The sequence below is a fragment of the Malaclemys terrapin genome, chromosome 9 (genome assembly GCF_027887155.1).
Source record: "Malaclemys terrapin pileata isolate rMalTer1 chromosome 9, rMalTer1.hap1, whole genome shotgun sequence".
In the NCBI taxonomy this organism is placed as follows: domain Eukaryota; kingdom Metazoa; phylum Chordata; order Testudines; family Emydidae; genus Malaclemys; species Malaclemys terrapin.
In genome coordinates, this window is record NC_071513.1 from 27,295,938 (window position 1) to 27,314,867 (window position 18,930).

Sequence of the window (18,930 nt, forward strand, 5' to 3'; positions counted from 1 at the left end):
GGAAACTGTTTCTGTGCTTGTTTAATTTAAATTAAAATGGTTAAAAGCAGCATTCTTCTGCATAATAAAGTTTCAGAGCTGTATTAAGTCAATGTTCAGCTGTAAACTTTTGAGAGAACAACCATAACATTTTGTTCAGAGTTACAAACGTTTCAGAGTTATGAATAATCTCCACTCCCAAGGTGTTAATATCTCTGAGGTTCTACTGTATTCGCCTGAAAATGTCATGATGCAAACACTTGGATGTCATTTGTCAAAGGAAAGTTATTTACCAGTAACTCAAGTTCTCAAAAAAAGGTCTCTCCAGAGTGATGTAGGAGGAGTTACACGACATGACTCCCTTCACAAACCACTGCACCTTTGATAGTAGCATGAACTACTAAAGGCGTGGGACAGCACCCACTCTGGCAGCATTCTAGAACCAATATATATAATTCCACACCCCTATAAAAACTGTCCTTTAGGTTCTTTCAGCCTCAGAAAACCAGACCCAAAATCCACAGGAAAGGGAAAGGCTGGATGTGGTCATCGCAGATCTACAGACCCAAAATATATTCAGAGAATTCCAGTTACTAGTACGTGACCATCGTTTCTCTCTCACAAGTTGCCTCTGCAGAACAGGTGGAAGAAGAATAGCCTGATTTTTTGATGGGTGATGCACATAGCCCTTTAATGGTTCTTGCTGCTACTGAAGGTTTGTGGTCTGCAAGGCAAAGAGCTCCTACAGTGGAAAGTTGCAAAAGCAGATGCATGAGGAAGAACTTCATATCATCAGATGTAAAAACAATAAAAAAAAATTATACTTAAAATGGTTTCTTTCTTAAAAATGTAAAAGGTATTAATTTCTAATATCTGAAACATATATCCATTAATATACAAGTATGGCCATTAATCAATCTAATACTAAGCTTTTTCTTCTGGTCAGAATTCTGATAACTATGGTGAGCATTTAATTCACATGTATTTTAGTTTTAAGTTACAGGGCAGGAGAAGGCAGTGAATACATAGAATACGTATAATATGTCTTCTTATTTTACATGCTCCCCTTTCCTTGCTGAGGAAATTCCATTTAATCTGTGAAATGTTCAATCCTTACTCTCGCCAATATCAACCACTAACACCAACACAGTATCTTTAAAAGTTGCTACACAGAAACCACGAAACCAACCTACTTAGTGGCATCTACAATACATGTGCAATATGAAGTCTCTTATTTGCATGAAACACCAGAATAGCAAATGTCCTAAATTAACCTGTCAAGTATCAGAGGGGTAGCCGTGTTAGTCTGAATCTGTAAAAAGCAACAGAGGGTCCTGTGGCACCTTTGAGACTAACAGAAGTATTGGGAGCATAAGCTTTCGTGGGTAAGAACCTCACTTCTTCAGATGCAAGTGCTCCCAATACTTCTGTTAGTCTCAAAGGTGCCACAGGACCCTCTGTTGCTAAATTAACCTGACAACACTTCAAGACTTCCTAGCAGATGATGTCCATAAAACAATCCATTTTTAACTAGATTTGAATACTTTTATATTTCTGCCAATTTAGGCACTGAAATAAATGGCTCATCTCCTTCCCAGACTGATTTAATAAAATAATGGCATGAATCCTAAAAACAATATGAATCAAATCCTTTTCATAAAGGAAGAGAAAATCCTGAGTCTTAATGATAACACCATTTTGAGAACATCTGTAGTCAAACTACACAATCTATGAACAAGAAACCTATTGAAACAATCACTTGAGGTGTCATACCTCAGAGGAGCTTTCAGATTCTTCCTTTGTACGTGCATTTTGACTTGCTCCCTGCTGATTGTGTTCAATGGTGGAGCGTGTTTGGTAGGCATGCTGGCGTTTGCGTTGGTTTCTTCTCAAAGATCGTCCACTCCCAGGTTGATAATCGCTCTTTTGTTATTGGGGGGAAAAAGACAAAGATTAGATATTTTAGCAGTTAAATATATATATATATATACATACACACACACACACACACACACTACAAAAACATGCCATATTAAAAGGAATGGATGCTGTCCAACTCTCAACGGAAAACCAGAAAATCTGGAGTTCGGGCTGAAATGCCATCCCTAAATTATTCTGGCTTGGCTCGGTATTGCTGGAAAAAATATTGCCCATTGTTTTAAGAAGTGATTTGACCCTGAAAAATTGGTTATGCAAAAATACCACTTTCTTGCTGAACAGCTGTTCCCTGTGGTCTTGACTACAAAAAAGGAAATTACCATTCTAAGAACTGTGTGGTTCCTCTAGCATACTTGTAAAATGCATGTATAAAAATGCCACAAATCAAACTGTGAGATTAGACTTGCTTTCAACAAGACTCTAAATACTGTTTCAGTACTAGTGTGGATGTAGCTTGCTGGCATAAAAGCACAAAAGGTTCAAATAACCTTCCCACTGCTGTTCAAGAAGAGAAAGCCTACCCTCTATTACATGTCTGATTCCAAAGAAAAACATAGGATTGAACATATGATTTTACTGATTACGCATCAGCAGCAACGAAGCCAGCTTGACTTTCAGATCTCAGGTTGAGTTTGCAGAACTGGCACTTGGAAAAAGAACCTCATCTCTTTTACTTGTAACAAACATGAACAATGTGTGTTTTTTAACTAAGTAAAAGGTCTCCATCACTGAAAGCCCTTTCAGGCAGGAACAATCTTCTTATTCTGTATTTGTACAGAAACTAGCACAGTGAACTTCTAGGCACTATGGTAATCCAAATAATATTAATAGAGAGGAGGAAGATGAGGACTGAACGTTCCTGAAAAAAGGATCCTGTCAGCTGCAATACTTGCATATAATGGGTGAAATCCAGGCCCACTGAAATCAATGGGAGTTTTTTCAATTACTTCAGTGGGGACAGGATTTCATCCAATACAGACGTATTAAAAATGGTGTTTTGTATTTTAATTAATGGCACTTTTTAAAAAGCCCTTACAGCAGAGTGTGTGACTTCGTCTTTGAATGATATCACTATCATCTGGTGGGTGTACAAAACAGATCTTGGATGTAGTATCTTAAGCTGACTGTGTAATATGAACTCCTAGAACAGAGCTGTTGCAATTTAGGGGCCTCTGTGCCCAAACACTGGGACTTCACATAGACCCAGGGGTTCATGACAGCAGTTGCAGAATAGAGACGTTATATGAATCCTTTTTTTAAAAAGTGAGTAAAGTAGTTACCCATATACAACACTTAATTTGTCAAGCCATCAGTCATTTAAACTATTTTTCTATTTAAAATCTAACATATTTGGTCCTCAAAGTCTATGCATAACAAAATATTTATTGCATTCCTGAGAGCCTGAAAATACGTTAGGCCCTCATCCTGCAAAAAATCATCATGCGGGAAGACTTCTTTCCATCCACACAGAGCCCCACTAAAGAACAGGAGGCTCCATGTGGATGCAGCATTTGCCCATATGTTGCAAGTTGTAGGATCTAGATCTTGGTACCAACATTTTTTTTTAATCTAAGATGAGCCTTTACTCACTTAAACCATGTACTTCACTGTTTACCCTCCCATGACAATGGTTGACACAGCTAACAGCAAATTGTTCTGCAGCACAGACTAAATTAAAAATGGAGCGACATAAATAATAAAATTAGAAAGATTAAGTAGCAAGGATATTAAAACATCTAGAAAAATTGCTGTTGGACTTTTTTTGCATAATGCTTAAAATGGTCCCCATTCTTATTTTCCCTTTTCTTCTAGTGAAAATTACTCACCCTTTGCAAGGTGTGGGATGGTTTTCTCTTCTTTTCAACAGTGTAAAGATTAACTTCCATATCACCTTTGACAGCTCGGCATTCTTCCTGAACCCTTAAAACATACGACAGACATTCAGCTTATTCACTAAGTCATTAAACAGACTGACAACAGTATTTGCTTCCTTGCTACCAGCTAAGTGGGCATAAGTCCTCCTAGCACCCAGAGATTTTGCTTTGTTAAAAACAAACAAACAAAACAAACAAACAAACAAACTCTTTTGATGTCATTTCCCTATAAAAGGGGAGCTGGCTGGATCTTTGATGATAGCTCAAGAAATCTTTCACTGAGCATGACGACCTATTAAAATTTTTAAAAGCTGCACTAGGAAAAAAAAAAAACTTTCAAGAACAGTCGAAATAAAACTGGCCCCCAAAAGGTAAGAATGGAATATCTGAACCAGCAAAGAAGGAGTTAAATAACCATATAGGTAAGAAATTACCAGTCTCCAAATTCCCAAGCAGAATATAATCCTAATTTTTAACTAAGTCTGAAGAAAATATGGTACTGCAAAATCAATTTATTAAAAAAAAATGTAAATAATTTCTCTCATTTTTGAAAGAGGCATCATTGAAACACTATATGATTTATTCTTCCTCCCCCAAGCATTCTTTGGAACATTATACATCAGGAGTAGGCAACCTATGGCACGCGTGCTGAAGGCGGCACGCAAGCTGATTTTTAGTGGCACTCACAATGCCTGGGTCCTGGCCACCAGTCCGGGGGGGGGCTCTGCATTTTAATTTCATTTTAAATGAAACTTCTTAAACATTTTAAAAATTTTACTTTCTAGAAGTCTATAATATATAACTAAACTATTGTTCTATGTAAAGAGACCTTCTAAAAACTTTAAAATGTATTACTGGCACGCGAAACCTTAAATTAGAGTGAATAAATGAAGATTCGGCACACTACTTCTGAAAGGTTGCCGACCCCTGTTATACATGCACACCCAGGAAACAATAGACTCCCTACAGTTATAACATGATCTTTAGTAGTATATACAGTTCATAATGTTTGTACAATTGATTCCATATGGACAGCACATATTGAATTCATAAAGAAGTATGGACAAATTAACTCAATATGTTTTAGTATTCTTGTACTGCAAAGGAATGGAGATAGTTCCAACAGAAATTCAATGGCTTCATCTTACCTGCTAACCCCTGGATGCAGCTCATTCACCACTACTCTTCTGCTCCAGGCCATGAGATCTCTCTCTGTGGCCATCTGACTGCGAGGAGCATTGAGATGCATTTGCCGGACCCCCTCAATCTGACCGCTACGTCTGAGACCAACGTTTGGTGGGGAGTCCAAACCTGGACTTCTAAGAGCTAAAACACAAAAATGAAGATCTTTTTCCCTTTCATTTCCACAACTATTTTAATAAAAATCTATGCATAAAAATTTAGAGCCAGACAGAGAGTTTCTTCTCAGTCCTCTGCAAATGGCAGAGCATAGTTGCGCTGGTCCAGAGGAGGGCAATTTTATCACAGTTACTGATCAACTGAAAATCAGTAACTAACATGAGGTGAGGGGTTTTGATGCTTTCAATGAATATCTAGGGGAATACCTATTTCTATGTGTCTCTGGAATGTTACCAACCACTTTGCACACTCATAAAAAAAGTGATCAGTCAGTGCTGTGACTTCCTACGGTACCTGGAGTTTTCGAGGAGATTTCTCAGCCAAGTAACAACTAGGCCAACATAAGATGTGTAAGTAAAGTTTTTATAAGTACCTAGGGGCCAAAGTCCCATTGATTTTCAATAGGACTTTGACTTAGGAGCTTTTGAAAATGTCATGCTACAAAAGCAGATGAGATCGCTGTAGGCTCCAACACATCCGCTTGTACTGTTTCTATAACCTACCCTGTTGTGCCTTTTTTGAGGGTTCAAAAAAGAACTAGATAAATTCATGGACAATAGGTCCATCAATGGCTATTAGCCAGGATGGGCAGGGATGGTGTCCCTAGCCTCTATTTGCCAGAAGCTGGGACTGGGCGACTGGGGATGGAGCACTTGATGATTACCTGTTCTGTTCATCCCCTCTGAAGCACTTGGCATTGGCCACTGTTGGAAGACAGGATACAAGGCTAGATGGTCCTTTGGTCTGACCCAGTATGGGCGTTCTTATATTCTTCAAAACAACTCTGTCCCTGAGCTGCTCTCAAGGCAGCACAGCTACATGCTGCCACTTACCCAGAGCCAGACAAAGTCTGAATCTTTCCTTTAGTCAGTCAAGTGGGGATAAGAAGATGCTGGGCTGTACTAGTACCACAGCTATTCCTATCTTTGGTTTACTTGGCTATTTAGAAGTGAAATTATCTAATTTCTATATGCACAAATATGGTGCACATGCAAAGTACACTCATAATTATGTAAAATTGTATGAAAATCTGGTTCTTAAAGTGTCAATTAGGCTTAAATGTAAACACCTCACTGAGGTGAATACGGGCAGTTCACGTGTCCCACAGCTACTGTTTAAAGTAGCCTGCAAACTCTGGAAGACAATGGGGCATCTGTTTACACTCCGTTCATGTTTGGAAGGTTGTCTTAATCATATGGACTAGACTTTCATTTAAAAAAAAAAAAAAAAAAAAAAAGCTTGCACTATGCAAAATTTAAAAATCGGTCACAAGGGCCAGATAAGAACCTCAAGCAGGCTGGACCTGGCTTGTGAGCTGGGTGTTTGGAACCACTGATTTAGATCAAAATAAAATGAGGCATTCTGTTGGTAATTCTTTCCTATCACTTTGGTTTAAGGAAAGGCAGTTCTAAGCATACTGCTCCCATGGATCTGTATCAGGAGCAGATAGATAGTTTAAACATAAGCAAGTCACTCAGTCATTTAAAACCTAAAACCAGATTACTAGCAAATGTACAGTAAACTTTTTAAGAGCTTTGGATACTATGAATAAACTGATTTGTGACTAACTGACTCACAGCACAAGTCCACAGCATCTGTTACAACAGACAGTTAGCTGCTTTGTAATCAGCTGGTCAGATCTGATTGGGTTTGATTTTAGTTTTTAATCATGGTCTATATCAGAAGAGAAGTCAGGGAAACAGAACAGTGGGACAGGAGAACAAATTCAAGCTTTGAAATGAAACACTGGGACAAAGAAGATATGTTTATTTTATGAACACTGATGCATATAGGCAGCAGCAAGAGAGCATTAGCCTTTTGCAGCACTGTACTCTAATAACTTTGTCTACTTATTAATTATACTCTGTTGTGGTGACATTAAGATACGAAAAGTTAGAAAGCATCATCCCTGCAGCAAATAAATGATAATATAATAAAAGTTTATTTTAAAAAAAAGTTTGTAAGAGAATTATGGTCTAATTATCTTAAGCAGTCAGGCACTGCCCAGCTAGATCATCAAGTGCCCTCAGTTGTACCTCACACTCTCAGTTCTTCTACTAAGTCATCACCTGAGCTCCAAAGACCTCCAGATGGGTTATTAATGCTTAAATCAGTGGTTCTCAAACTGTGGGTCACAACACCATTTTAATGGGGTTGCCTGGGCTGGTGTTAGACTTGCTGGGGCCCAGCGCCAAAGCCCGACCTTCACCGTGTAGGGCCAAAGCCGAGGGTTTCAGCCCAAGGCAGCGGGGCTTGGGCTTCGGACTGCCCGCCTGAGGTCATGTAGTAATTTTTGTAGTCAGAAGGGGGATCGCGGTGCAATGAAGGTTGAGACCCTCTGGCTTAAATGAATGGGGAAAGACAGGGAAAGAAAACACACACAAGACTTAAGGGATGAGGGATAGCTCAGTGGTTTGAGCATTGGCCTGCATAAACCCAGGGTTGTGAGTTCAATCCTTGAGGGGGCCATTGAGGGAACTGGGATAAAAATCTGTCTGGGGATTGGTCCTGCTTTGAGCAGGGGGTTGGACTAGATGACCTCTTGAGGTCCCTTTCAACCCTGATATTCTATGATTCTATGGTAAAACTGGGCGAATAAATGATATTTTGGTTCAAATCATCAAACTGAAAAACCAGAGAAAATATTCTGTAAATGTTAGGCATTTGTCAAAAAAACAGAAAAACCCATTTTCAGGGAGTGGAGGGGGAACAGGCTGTGAGGGAGTGTGCGTGGTGTCCCTTGATAACCTTTAGTCAGCGGTTAATGCACTTGTCTAGGATTGGGAGACTCACATTTGAATCCCCAGTTTGAAGCAGGGATCTGAATTCACATCTCTCTCCTTTGTAACAATCCTAACCACCAGGCTATAGGCTATTCTGTTCTGAATCTCTCTGGCTGAAGCTATTCCACTTTGCATAAATATTCACTCAGCCAAGAGAGAGAATGCCTCCATAGCCTGGTGATTAACACACTCACCTGTGAGATAGGAGATGTGGATTGAAATCAATCCTCTGAATCAGACAGAGAAGATCTGAATCTGGATGTACACAGGCAAACACACATGCTTTTCTGAAATTGACCCTGAAAAACATTTCCCCAGCTGAAACTATTGGGTCAAATTTGCAAAAGCATTGGCATTCTCAGTGCAACCAATCCAGGCACCTGGTCACAGTTGTTCAGAGTGCTTTCCTAGCAGTCTGACTAAATGAGTAATCAAGACAAGAGGGGGAATACTTACCACCATTAATAGAGTGTGATCTACTGTATGGAGGGTTTGGGATAGCTTCTCCGTCATTCATTCGCCTCAGATCTTGTTCTCTCTGCAGCTCCCTAATCATTCCATCCAGAATACTCTCATCCTGGTCATTGGTTTGCTGCCCAATCACCTGTTCAATCACTTCACCGTCACCTTAGTGAGAACAAAAACACCAGTTTTACTAACAACCCAAACACACACAAACTCCACACCTAGTGCCTTCCTGCCTTCAATTCACATACATTATATAATTTTGCATTTTATTTGTACAGCGCCAAGTTGACTCTTTTATTGTAAGATACATTGCTTACAAACTATTTCAATAAGGTGGTAAACTACAAAGATTTCCATGAGATACCTAGCTCCTCTGAATACTTTCCCATTAAGTTCAGCTCTAGCGGTTTCTCATTCCACTCATGCTACAGATTTTAAAAACTATTTTATCATTCATATGGATTGAAGCAAGAGCCAAAGACTATCAGTTGTATGAAAGCATATACTCAAAAAAGAACCAAGAAAAGTCTTCTTGCGATCTGGTTCTTATACCTTTTTATTTGCTACACAAATTTCTCTTGCCATATAGGGAACTACTTATCTACACAGAGTCCAAAATTTAAAAGATTCTCCCCACCCGTTGCAAGTATTAAGCCTAAAGCCACATGTAGCAGTAGAGAAAACAAATACTGTACTAATGTTTCATTTGGTATTGACAGTCAGATTTTTTTTTTTTTTAGAGATCCTTTTGTAGCAAAGGTTAAATTACAAAGAACAAATTTGATTCCAGAACCAAAAACCCTCTTCCTTTCCAAAGATTACTTTATTTTGTTAATACAGTAGCTATAAAGTACAGGGCCCTATTCTGCCAGCCTTGCATACAGCCCCACTGAAATTAATGGATTCATTGACTATACAGAATAAGGTTCACTAATGTTTGAGTGCTACAGATTCTCTACAATAACTCAAATCCTGTCTCTGATTTTAAGACAGGCCAATCCGTACACTTGCATTGCTTCATTCATGCTGTAATTCATCCCCCACATATTAACATTGGGCTGAAGATCACTGTCTAGCTGAAAAAGAGTGATAATAGATCATTCCCTCTAGTGTTGCCCTAGTTAATTAGCATTCATATACTTTTCAATAAGTTTGTTAAACAAGAATTTTAGATAACATACCATTAGCCACATATCCCAGTTGAGGAATAAGTTGTTCATCCTTACAATTTTCACGTCCTGGTACAAGACGTTGATATCTTGTGGGATGTGGATTTCCATCCACATCCACCAGGAATGGGGGAGGCATGAGATGTGGAGCCTGTTGGGTCTGTTCATCCAGCACATAATTATTAGCATCACGGATCAGTGGTCGATAATCCGTATGGAAGAACATCTGATCTGGAATCTACATGAAGGACAATTTAGTAAGAGGCGAGTGTCCACTAACAGCAGTCTGCTTTGGAACAGTTTCTGCATCCACAGAACACAACTCCGACACTGGGGATCTGCAGGGCCAATTACATGATGAAGAACACAAATACGTTCTATACCCAAGGCTTGAAAATTCTGACGCCATGGAGCAAACTTCAGCAGCAGGATATGCCAAGCGAGGCAGGAAGAGTGCCTTGTACCCCTTTCTAATGATTCTCCTTGGACAGCTTAAAGAATGACATTGCTGGAGTCTGGAAGTAAGTGTGCAGTCCTCCACGCACCATAATGAAGAGCAGATGGAGAAATAACAAAAATTAATCATGTAAGTAGATGGGGAAGAGAGTGTGAATGAGGTAGCCAGGTGCCAACAGGAGCTCAGAAGACCAAGTTTCACATTTCCTGTAAACTAAACGTAATTCTATTATAGGCTACAAAAAAAATCCAAAGCCAAAACCACTACTGGTCCCACCACTACTCATATCCCAGAATGTATCTGAAAAGGCCTCATTTCATTTTTATTATAGCAGAGCAGCAGTTCTGCTCTATTTAAGGTTCAGAGTCACTGTTTGAAAGGCGACTATTTTAAATGCACTAAAATCCACATGCTGACTGAACCTCACGAGTGTGGGGTCCAAATTTAGGCTCATGTGTGTAAAGGGTTCCTGAGATACAGCCCCCCAAAAATGGTGTTTACAAAAATCACCTGGCAGTTCTAACTCTTTTGGCCCACACATGGGTCTCAAACTATAGCTCTGATCCGCTCCAAACTGGTATCACCATTAGGAATTTATCTAGTGCTTGGACCCACTTCCCTTTTGGAGAAGCACATTTCAAAAGCTATTGAGGGTAAAAGTTTAAAACTCCAGGTAAGCATGAGTGAAACTGACATGCCAAAGAAAATAAAATGCAGCCAGACAGTTATTACAAATGCTGGCAGGTGACATCCTATGGTCACTGAACCTGAGCTACACCTATGTACCGCAAGGGCAAACCCTACAGCTTCCAAGTGTGCCCTGTACATGTTCCTTGCTCTTTGCCTGCATTCTGCAAAGGCTCTTTTTGAAAGTTTGGCACTGAGACCAACATGTCTACTTTACAGAGCTCAAAAATCCACAAGGAGACACTGATTCTACTGTAGAAGCGTTGTCAATGAAATTAGTGTTAATTTAAACAGAGGAAAGATGAAAGACTCTAGTAAGCAGTTAGGATAATGCACTCATGCCTCAACCTTCTGAGCAATGGGACTAAGTAGGATAAAAGAAAAGTTGCTTATAACATTTTCTGATTCTTATAACTATTTTGGTGCAGAGCTAAGGAATAGAGGGGGGTCAGAGCCGAGTGGGGGGATGCAGGGCTGTGTTAGAGCAGTGCATGAGGTGTGGGGAATGGGAGGTGGTGTGGGGAATGCCCCTTTGCCAACCATCATCCCTTAGTGCTGTGCTCTTACACAGCTACTGAGGAGCCAGTACACCTCGATAATGACCCTTATTACCGTAAGGGAACATCCAAAAACTGTGTTTTTGAAAATCTAGTTCAATGGTTAGAACTTTGACAAATAACTAGGGTTCCAAAAGAGTAGTTTTTCTAGGATCCCTCAATGAATAAAGGATCATCCTCAATAGGACCTTTCCTTTCTGAGAGCTCAGAAGCACTGACGGAGCAGAAACAATAAGGAGGGGAAGCTGGAATTCATCTTCTTTAGTGACATACTTCGGAGGAAGGGAACTGGAGCCATCTGTGCCCTCCCTCCCCAGCTCCCTGTGACTGCTCAACTAGGTTAAAGGAGGGGGCGCCGAGGCTCACCAATAAGGGGGAAGGAATCCAGAACTCTCCACCTTCTGGATGCTGCCTCCACCAATGAAAGGGGCTCCTCCTGTCCCTTCCTGCCTCCAACATTCATGTCACTCCTCGCAGCCAAGCCCTCATCCCTCCCCACAGCCATTCCTAGTTTACCAGGGCCATGGACTGAGTGGCAAAGCAGAGGAAGGAGCAGGTGGACATGTGGAGAGGCCTTGGAGGAGCAGGCACGGGGGGGTGGTCAGAGATGGGTATGATGAAGAGAATATTAGAGGAGTCGGAGCAGTGTAAGAGCAGCAGAGAGGCATCTGAGCAGTGATGGAAAATATGGGGGTGCTGGGAAGGAGTGGGTGCAAAGGAAGGGATGTCAGCTGTCTGAGCAGTGGGCTTCAGCTCTGTCCCAACAAAATCCTCCACACACATGCCCCCATATTTGTCCCCAATGACTTCATGCTAGTCCCTGAACTTGCATGCATCCTTTCCCCAGCACTATGGGTCCCATGCCAAAATCTGCCTCATCACAGGGATGGACTGAGGAGGGAGAACATGGACAAGCAGAGAGGCCAGAGACAAGGTTACGATGGGGGAGCAAAGGAACTAACATGAAGCCAATGCATTCTGCGATCAGAGTAATCATTGACAAGAAGCCAGAGGCAATGGAAGGGGAGAGCTGGGCTGTGGTGCATGGGGATGCAGAAAAATTATTTTTAGAAAACCAAGAACATTAAATGTCCAAGAATTTCGTTTCCCTCAAAGTTAAAGTTATCCAGTGGTGCTTCATGCTCTTCCAGAATGGGGAGAGTGGCTACACTGAAACTTCTGAAAATCAGGACATACGAAGTTAAGGTACATGCTCAATTCACAATGCAACCTTAGCTCTGCCCGCTTTGAATGGCTCCCCAATGTGCTGATAGCTCAGGCTATGATTTAGTCATGGATATTTTTAGTATAAGTCATGGATAGGTCACAGCCAAACAAAAATTCACAGCTGGTGACCTCTCCATGACTTACACTATAAATACCCCTGACTAAATCGGGGGGGGGGGGGGGGAAGGAGGGAAACAATGCATTTTGATGGGGTGAAAAATGTGTAAGAACAACAAAAAAGACTGAATTATGTCCAAACAAAAAGGCCTACTGATATAACTTAAGGACTGTATAAAGATCATGCCTGGTAAACAGTGAAATGTGGGATCAGAAATCAGTGAACCAAAATTGATGTGTCACAAATTAGGCCTAATCAGTGAACCAAGTAATGAGAGGGTGGGCTAGTCTGCCCTTCTCTCCCCTATAGGAGTCTTAAAAAGAAAAGATTTCTGGGAAATATTAGAAGCATCAGCTGTCTACCAACAAACATTGCAGCAGGATTTAATATTATGGCTGCCACCTCCAACATCTCCTGGGATCACACACCTTCTTCATCCTAATCCTAAGAGACATCTTGACTGGACAGGGACCCAGGTGACATCACCACTTCCACCAGCTTCTTCCCAAACATCACCTGGGATGTTAGAACAGATGCGCGCGCGCACACACACACACACACACACACACACACACACTGTAGGAGAGCACATCCTTTTCCTTCCATTTCCTTTTGCCTTTTAAGTCCAGCTTAGCTGGCCAAGACTATATATTTTGCAACACACCTGTAAGCCTGTGACCAGAAAGACAGCTAACTGTAATTCCCTTAACACTCGATGTTGGTACAAGTTTGCCAGGTCTCAGATTGGCTGATAACACTGGTCTACAATTTTTGAGAAGTCGTCTGCTTCAGAGATAAAATGTGCTATTTATTATGTATTTTGATGTGCTGAATTCAAATATGACAATTAAAAAAACTGGCTACTGTTTCTAAGATATTTAAGTTTTTTACATTTTATGTGTATGTATATTGTGTAGATAGTAGTTTTAATCATAAATTGTAAACCTAGGTCTTTTCATGTGTTTATGGTTGCTTTACATGATAATATTTCACCTGTCCAGTTTATGTAACACTTTAAAAATCAGCAAAAGGGTTATATAAATAACATTTATTATGAAACAAAAGGCAAAAAACTATTATGTACATAGTTTAGTCCTATTCAGTGTCTACTCGGCGCTTCTTGGCTTGTCTCTTGTATTCATTAAATGGAGCATCTCTTGTCACTGTCCAGCAATAGTCTGCAAGCATTGATGGGCTCCATTTGCCCTGATAGCGTTTCTCCATTGTTGCAATGTCCTGGTGAAATCGCTCGCCGCTCCGCAGTTCGATGGAAAAAAAATCTAGATGAGAGTGCAAAAAATGTATCTTTAGTGACATGTTGCAACCAAGGCTTTTGTATGCCTTGAGGAGGTTTTCCACCAACAACCTGTAGTTGTCTGCCTTGTTGTTTCCGAGAAAATTTATTGCCACTAACTGGAAGGCTTTCCGTGCCGTCTTTTCCTTGCCACAAAGTGCATGGTCAAATGCATCATCTCAAAAAAGTTCACGAATCTGAGGACCAATAAAGACACCTTCCTTTATCTTAGCTTCACTTAACCTTGGAAATTTTCCACGGAGGTACTTGAAAGCTGCTTGTGTTTTGTCAATGGCCTTGACAAAGTTCTTCATCAGACCCAGCTTGATGTGTAAGGGTGGTAACAAAATCTTCCTTGATTCAACAAGTGCTGGATGCTGAACACTTTTCCTCCCAGGCTCCAATGACTGTCGGGGTGGCCAATCTTTCTTGATGTAGTGGGAATCTCTTGCACAACTATCCCATTCGCAGAGAAAACAGCAGTACTTTGTGTATCCAGTCTGCAGACCAAGCAAGAGAGCAACAACCTTCATATCGCCACAAAGCTGCCACTGATGTTGGTCATAGTTTATGCACCTCAAAAGTTGTTTCATGTTGTCATAGGTTTCCTTCATATGGACTGCATGACCAACTGAAACTGATGGCAAAACATTGCCATTATGCAGTAAACAGCTTTAAGATTGGTCTTCGATGAATCAAGGATCAGTCTCCACTCATCTGGATCGTGAACGATGTTGAGGGCTGCCATCACACCATCGATGTTGTTGCAGGCTACAAGATCACCTTCTATGAAGAAGAATGGGACAAGATCCTTTTGACGGTCACGGAACATGGAAACCCTAACATCACCTGCCAGGAGATTCCACTGCTGTAGTCTGGAGGCCAACAGCTCTGCCTTACTCTTGGGTAGTTCCAAATCCCTGACAAGGTCATTCAGTTCACCTTGTGTTAGGAGGTGTGGTTCAGACAGGGAGGATGGGAGAAAATGTGGGTCCTGTGACATTGATGGTTCAGGACCAGAAGTTTCATCCTCTTCCTCGTCTGACTCAAGTGAGAATGATTCTGGTGCATCAGGAACCGGCAGTCCTTCTCCGTGGGGTACTGGGCGTATAGCTGATGGAATGTTTGGATAATGCACAGTCCACTTTTTCTTCTTTGACACACCTTTCCCAAATGGAGGCACCATGGAGAAGTAACAATTGCTGGTATGATCTGTTGGCTCTCTCCAAATCATTGGCACTGCAAAAAGCATAGATTTCCTTTTCCTGTTCAACCACTGGCGAAGATTTGTTGCAGCATATGTGTGGGGCCCACCTCTTGTCCTGATCTCCAATTTTGCAGCCAAAAGAAAGGTGATAGGCTTTCTTAACCATAGTGGTTATACTGCACTTTTGTGATGCAAAAGTCACTTCACCACAAACATAGCAGAAGTTATCTGCACTGTTCACACAAGTACGAGGCATCTCTGCTCACTTGGGCTAAACAGAAATGTGTCCCTTTGCAAAATCAAACACTGACAAGAGAGCACGACACTGTATGATTTCTAGAGCTGATACTGGGCAATTTGTTCAGCAGAGTGATGTAAGCTTCGTTATGTTATTCGACATTGGTGAGGCCTCATCTGGAATACTGTGTCCAGTTTTGGGCCCCACACTACAAGAAGGATGTGGAAAAATTGGAAGGAGTCCAACGGAGGGCAACAAAAATCATTAGGGGTCTGGAGCACATGACTTATGAGGAGAGGCTGAGGGAACTGGGATTGTTTAGTTTCCAGAAGAGAAGAATGAGGGGGGATTTGATAGCAGCCTTCAACTACCTGAAGGGGGGTTCCAAAGAGGATGGAGCTCGGCTGTTCTCAGTGGTGGCAGATGACAGAACAAGGAGCAATGGTCTCAAGTTGCAGTGCGGGAGGTCCAGGTTGGATATTAGGAAAAACTATTTCACTAGGAGGGTGATGAAACACTGGAATGCGTTACCTAGGGAGGTGGTGGAGTCTCCTTCCTTGGAGGTTTTTAAGGCCTTGCTTGACAAAGCCCTGGCTGGGATGATTTAGTTGGGAATTGGTCCTGCTTTGAGCAGGGGGTTGGATTAGATGACCTCTTGAGGTCCCTTCCAACCCTGATATTCTATGATTCTATGATTGCATCATCCATGACTTCTAGGAATAACATGATGCAATTCATATCATGTATGACAATACCAGCTTCAGATTGCATCATTCATTGTTTTGCCTAAAAAGCAAAGTACTGTCCAAACCCAGTCATAGATTTATTCATAGATCCAGTCAAAGATGTATTTTAGTCATTTCTGGTTTAAATTGAGATCCCTTCCCTTTATAACTCACTTATCCTCCGCCATTCCCAAGTCAAGGGTCGTATATACTGACCCAATAGCATATCTTGAAAACTAGAGCCAATCAACAATTTTAAGCATCATTTTCGTTCTCAGTGACCCAGAATTAGTAGAGTTTGATTACATTTATATCAGAAGCATTTTGGCTGTAGAGCTGTGTAACATGTACTGTGCTTATGTTTCTTCAGCAGTGAGGTTACAAATGAGAGTCAACACAAGAGACAGAAGAAGCATTTTCTAATCTTTGCTGTTCTCCCCACCACCCCACCCCTCTTGTGTGAGCTTTTCTTGTTTTGTCTTCTATGAAATGGGATTAGATTTTAAGAATAGAAACAATGAGACCTCCAGCCTGTCTCAACTAAAAATTCTTCTCTGTCCCCAATAGGACAGTTATCACCATCATTAATATCATCTAAAAAACGCTCAAGACAAGGGAATTTCCTTCTTAAAACTCTCTCCAGCTAAAGAGAAAGGGAACAAGGGTTATAATTAAATGAAAGCCTTACCTAATAGTTAGGGCCCTACCAAATTCACAGCCATGGAAAAACGCATCACGGACCATGACATCTGGTCTTCCTATGAAATCTGGTCTTTTGTGTGCTTTTACCCTATACAGATTTCACAGAAGAGAACAGCGTTTCTCAAATTGGGGGTCCTGACCCAAAAGGGAGTTGCAAAGGTGTCACAAGGATATTGTGGGGGGGGGGGGGGGGGGACGAGGGGGGGGGGGTCCACGATCAGTGTTCCCTCTAATTTTTCCAACCCAGGTGTGGAATGAATTGTTATGTTCACCAATATGGAGGGGATGTGTGACACATCACCTGAATATTGGTGCACATAACAAAATTCATGTGGTGGGGGTGGGGCCGAGGGGTTTGGAGTGTGCGACAGGGCTCAGGGCTGGGGCAGAGGGTTGGGGTGCAGGGGGTGAGGGCTCCGGCTGGGCATGCAGGCTCTGGGGTGAGGGCGGGGGATGAAGGGTTTGGGGTACAGGAGGGTGCTTCGGGGCTACAGCAGGGAGAGAGCTCTCTCTCTCCACAGCAGCACCTGTGCTGGGGGGGAGGGGGGGGAGAGGCACCTCTCCCCGCCGCAGCAGTTCTGGGTCTGGAGCTGCAGGATAGGCACCCTTTCCCCAGTAGGTCCTGGCCGGGGCTGGGTATGGACCAGGGGAGGGGCGCCGTGGCAGGTCTGGGCCAGGCTAGGGGCGCTCCGGGCTGTGCCAGAATTGGCCACGGCAGGTTCGGTCTGTGGCAGAATCGGGGCGGGGGAGGGGTGCCCTGGCCATGGCGGGTCCGGGCTGCCCCAGTTGGGTTCGGGCCGCGGTAAGGGCACCCCGGCCACAGCAGGTCTGGGCCACAGCAGAGTTGGGGCTGGTGGAGGGGCGCCACAGCCAGGCTAGGTTGGGGCGGGGGAGGTGCCCCCTCTCCGGCTGCAGCAGGTCTCTAGGCAGGTTCCCTGAGCACCTGTGCAGCGCTAAATAGGCTGCTGTGCAGCCGTGCGGCTTACAGGGAAGTTGGTCACAGTATTGCCACCCTTACTTCTGCACTGCCTTCAGAGCTGGGCAGCTGGAGAGCAGCAGCTGTTGGCCAGGCACCCAGCTCTGAAGGCAGCGCCCCGCCAGCAGCAGTGCACAAGTAAGGGTGGCAATACCGTACCATGGCATCCTTACTTCTGTGCCATCCTTATTTCTGTGCTGGTGTTGATAGCGGCTCTGCCTTCAGAGCTGGGCTACCGCAGCCACCACTCTCCAGCTGCCCAGCTCTGAAGGTAGCGCCACTGACAGCAACAGTGCAGAAGTAGGGGTAGCAGTACCACAACCCCCTACAATAACCTTGCACCCCCCACACACTCCTTTTTCAGTCAGGACCCCCTACAATTACACCACCATGAAATTTCAGATTTAAATAGCTGAAATCATGAAATTTACCATTTTAAAAATCCTATGACCACAAAATTGACCAAAATGGACCTTGAATTTGGTATGGCCCTACTAATACTTCACATATAAAAAGCTCTGTGTTCCCTTTTCTGTATCTTTAATAAAAGGTTTTAAAGGATTTTTAATTACACGTATGATATGGTACTAAGCAGGCTGAGGTCTCTGTTTCAAACCCTGTTTAATGCGGTCTCATGTTGGACAGCTTCATGGCCATGTTTACACCTTTGTCTCTTTGGGTCCATTTATTTCACGTAAATGGATACAAAAGCACTTTAGGACAAAATCTAACATCTTCTCTTTGCTTAGGCAAAACTTGAGTTTAGGCTGGGTTTAGCAAAGAGGAGTTACCTACACCTGGCCTACACTCAAACACTGAGCCTAACTCCGCACAGTCCACCCCAGACTACTTTACCCTTGCCCTGAGGATTACATCTGAGACATTGCCTTCATGTATCCCTCTCTAAGCTGTGGAGACCAAAATCACATATGCCACCGAACGGCTGACAATCCCCCTGGCAAGAAGAGTCCTATGTGCTGCTACCGATACAAGCTACAGAACTCAGCAATGAAATCAGGCATACTTGATCTCTCAAGGTACACGTGTACTTTCCTCCTATCACAGTGACAGCTCTTCCAATCTGCTCCAATTGATCCCTGCTCCATTTAATACAGGTACATAACAAAGTGAATGAAACCAAAGTGCATGCAGATAAATGCCACAATACCTAC

General features: G+C 42.4%; 1 protein-coding gene across 2 annotated transcripts in view; it reads right to left on the reverse strand.

Annotated features, from left to right (window-relative positions):
• BRWD3 (bromodomain and WD repeat domain containing 3) overlaps positions 1-18,930 on the reverse strand; it is a 93,860-nt gene that overhangs the window by 30,786 nt on the left and 44,144 nt on the right. For both annotated transcript variants that reach the window (XM_054039359.1, XM_054039360.1), the window contains exons 17-21: positions 9,583-9,808; positions 8,390-8,560; positions 4,940-5,117; positions 3,744-3,837; positions 1,753-1,902 (exon numbers count right to left, since the gene is read on the reverse strand). In XM_054039359.1, coding sequence (XP_053895334.1) covers positions 1,753-1,902; positions 3,744-3,837; positions 4,940-5,117; positions 8,390-8,560; positions 9,583-9,808 — 819 coding nt within the window. The remainder of the gene's footprint in view (positions 1-1,752; positions 1,903-3,743; positions 3,838-4,939; positions 5,118-8,389; positions 8,561-9,582; positions 9,809-18,930) is intronic.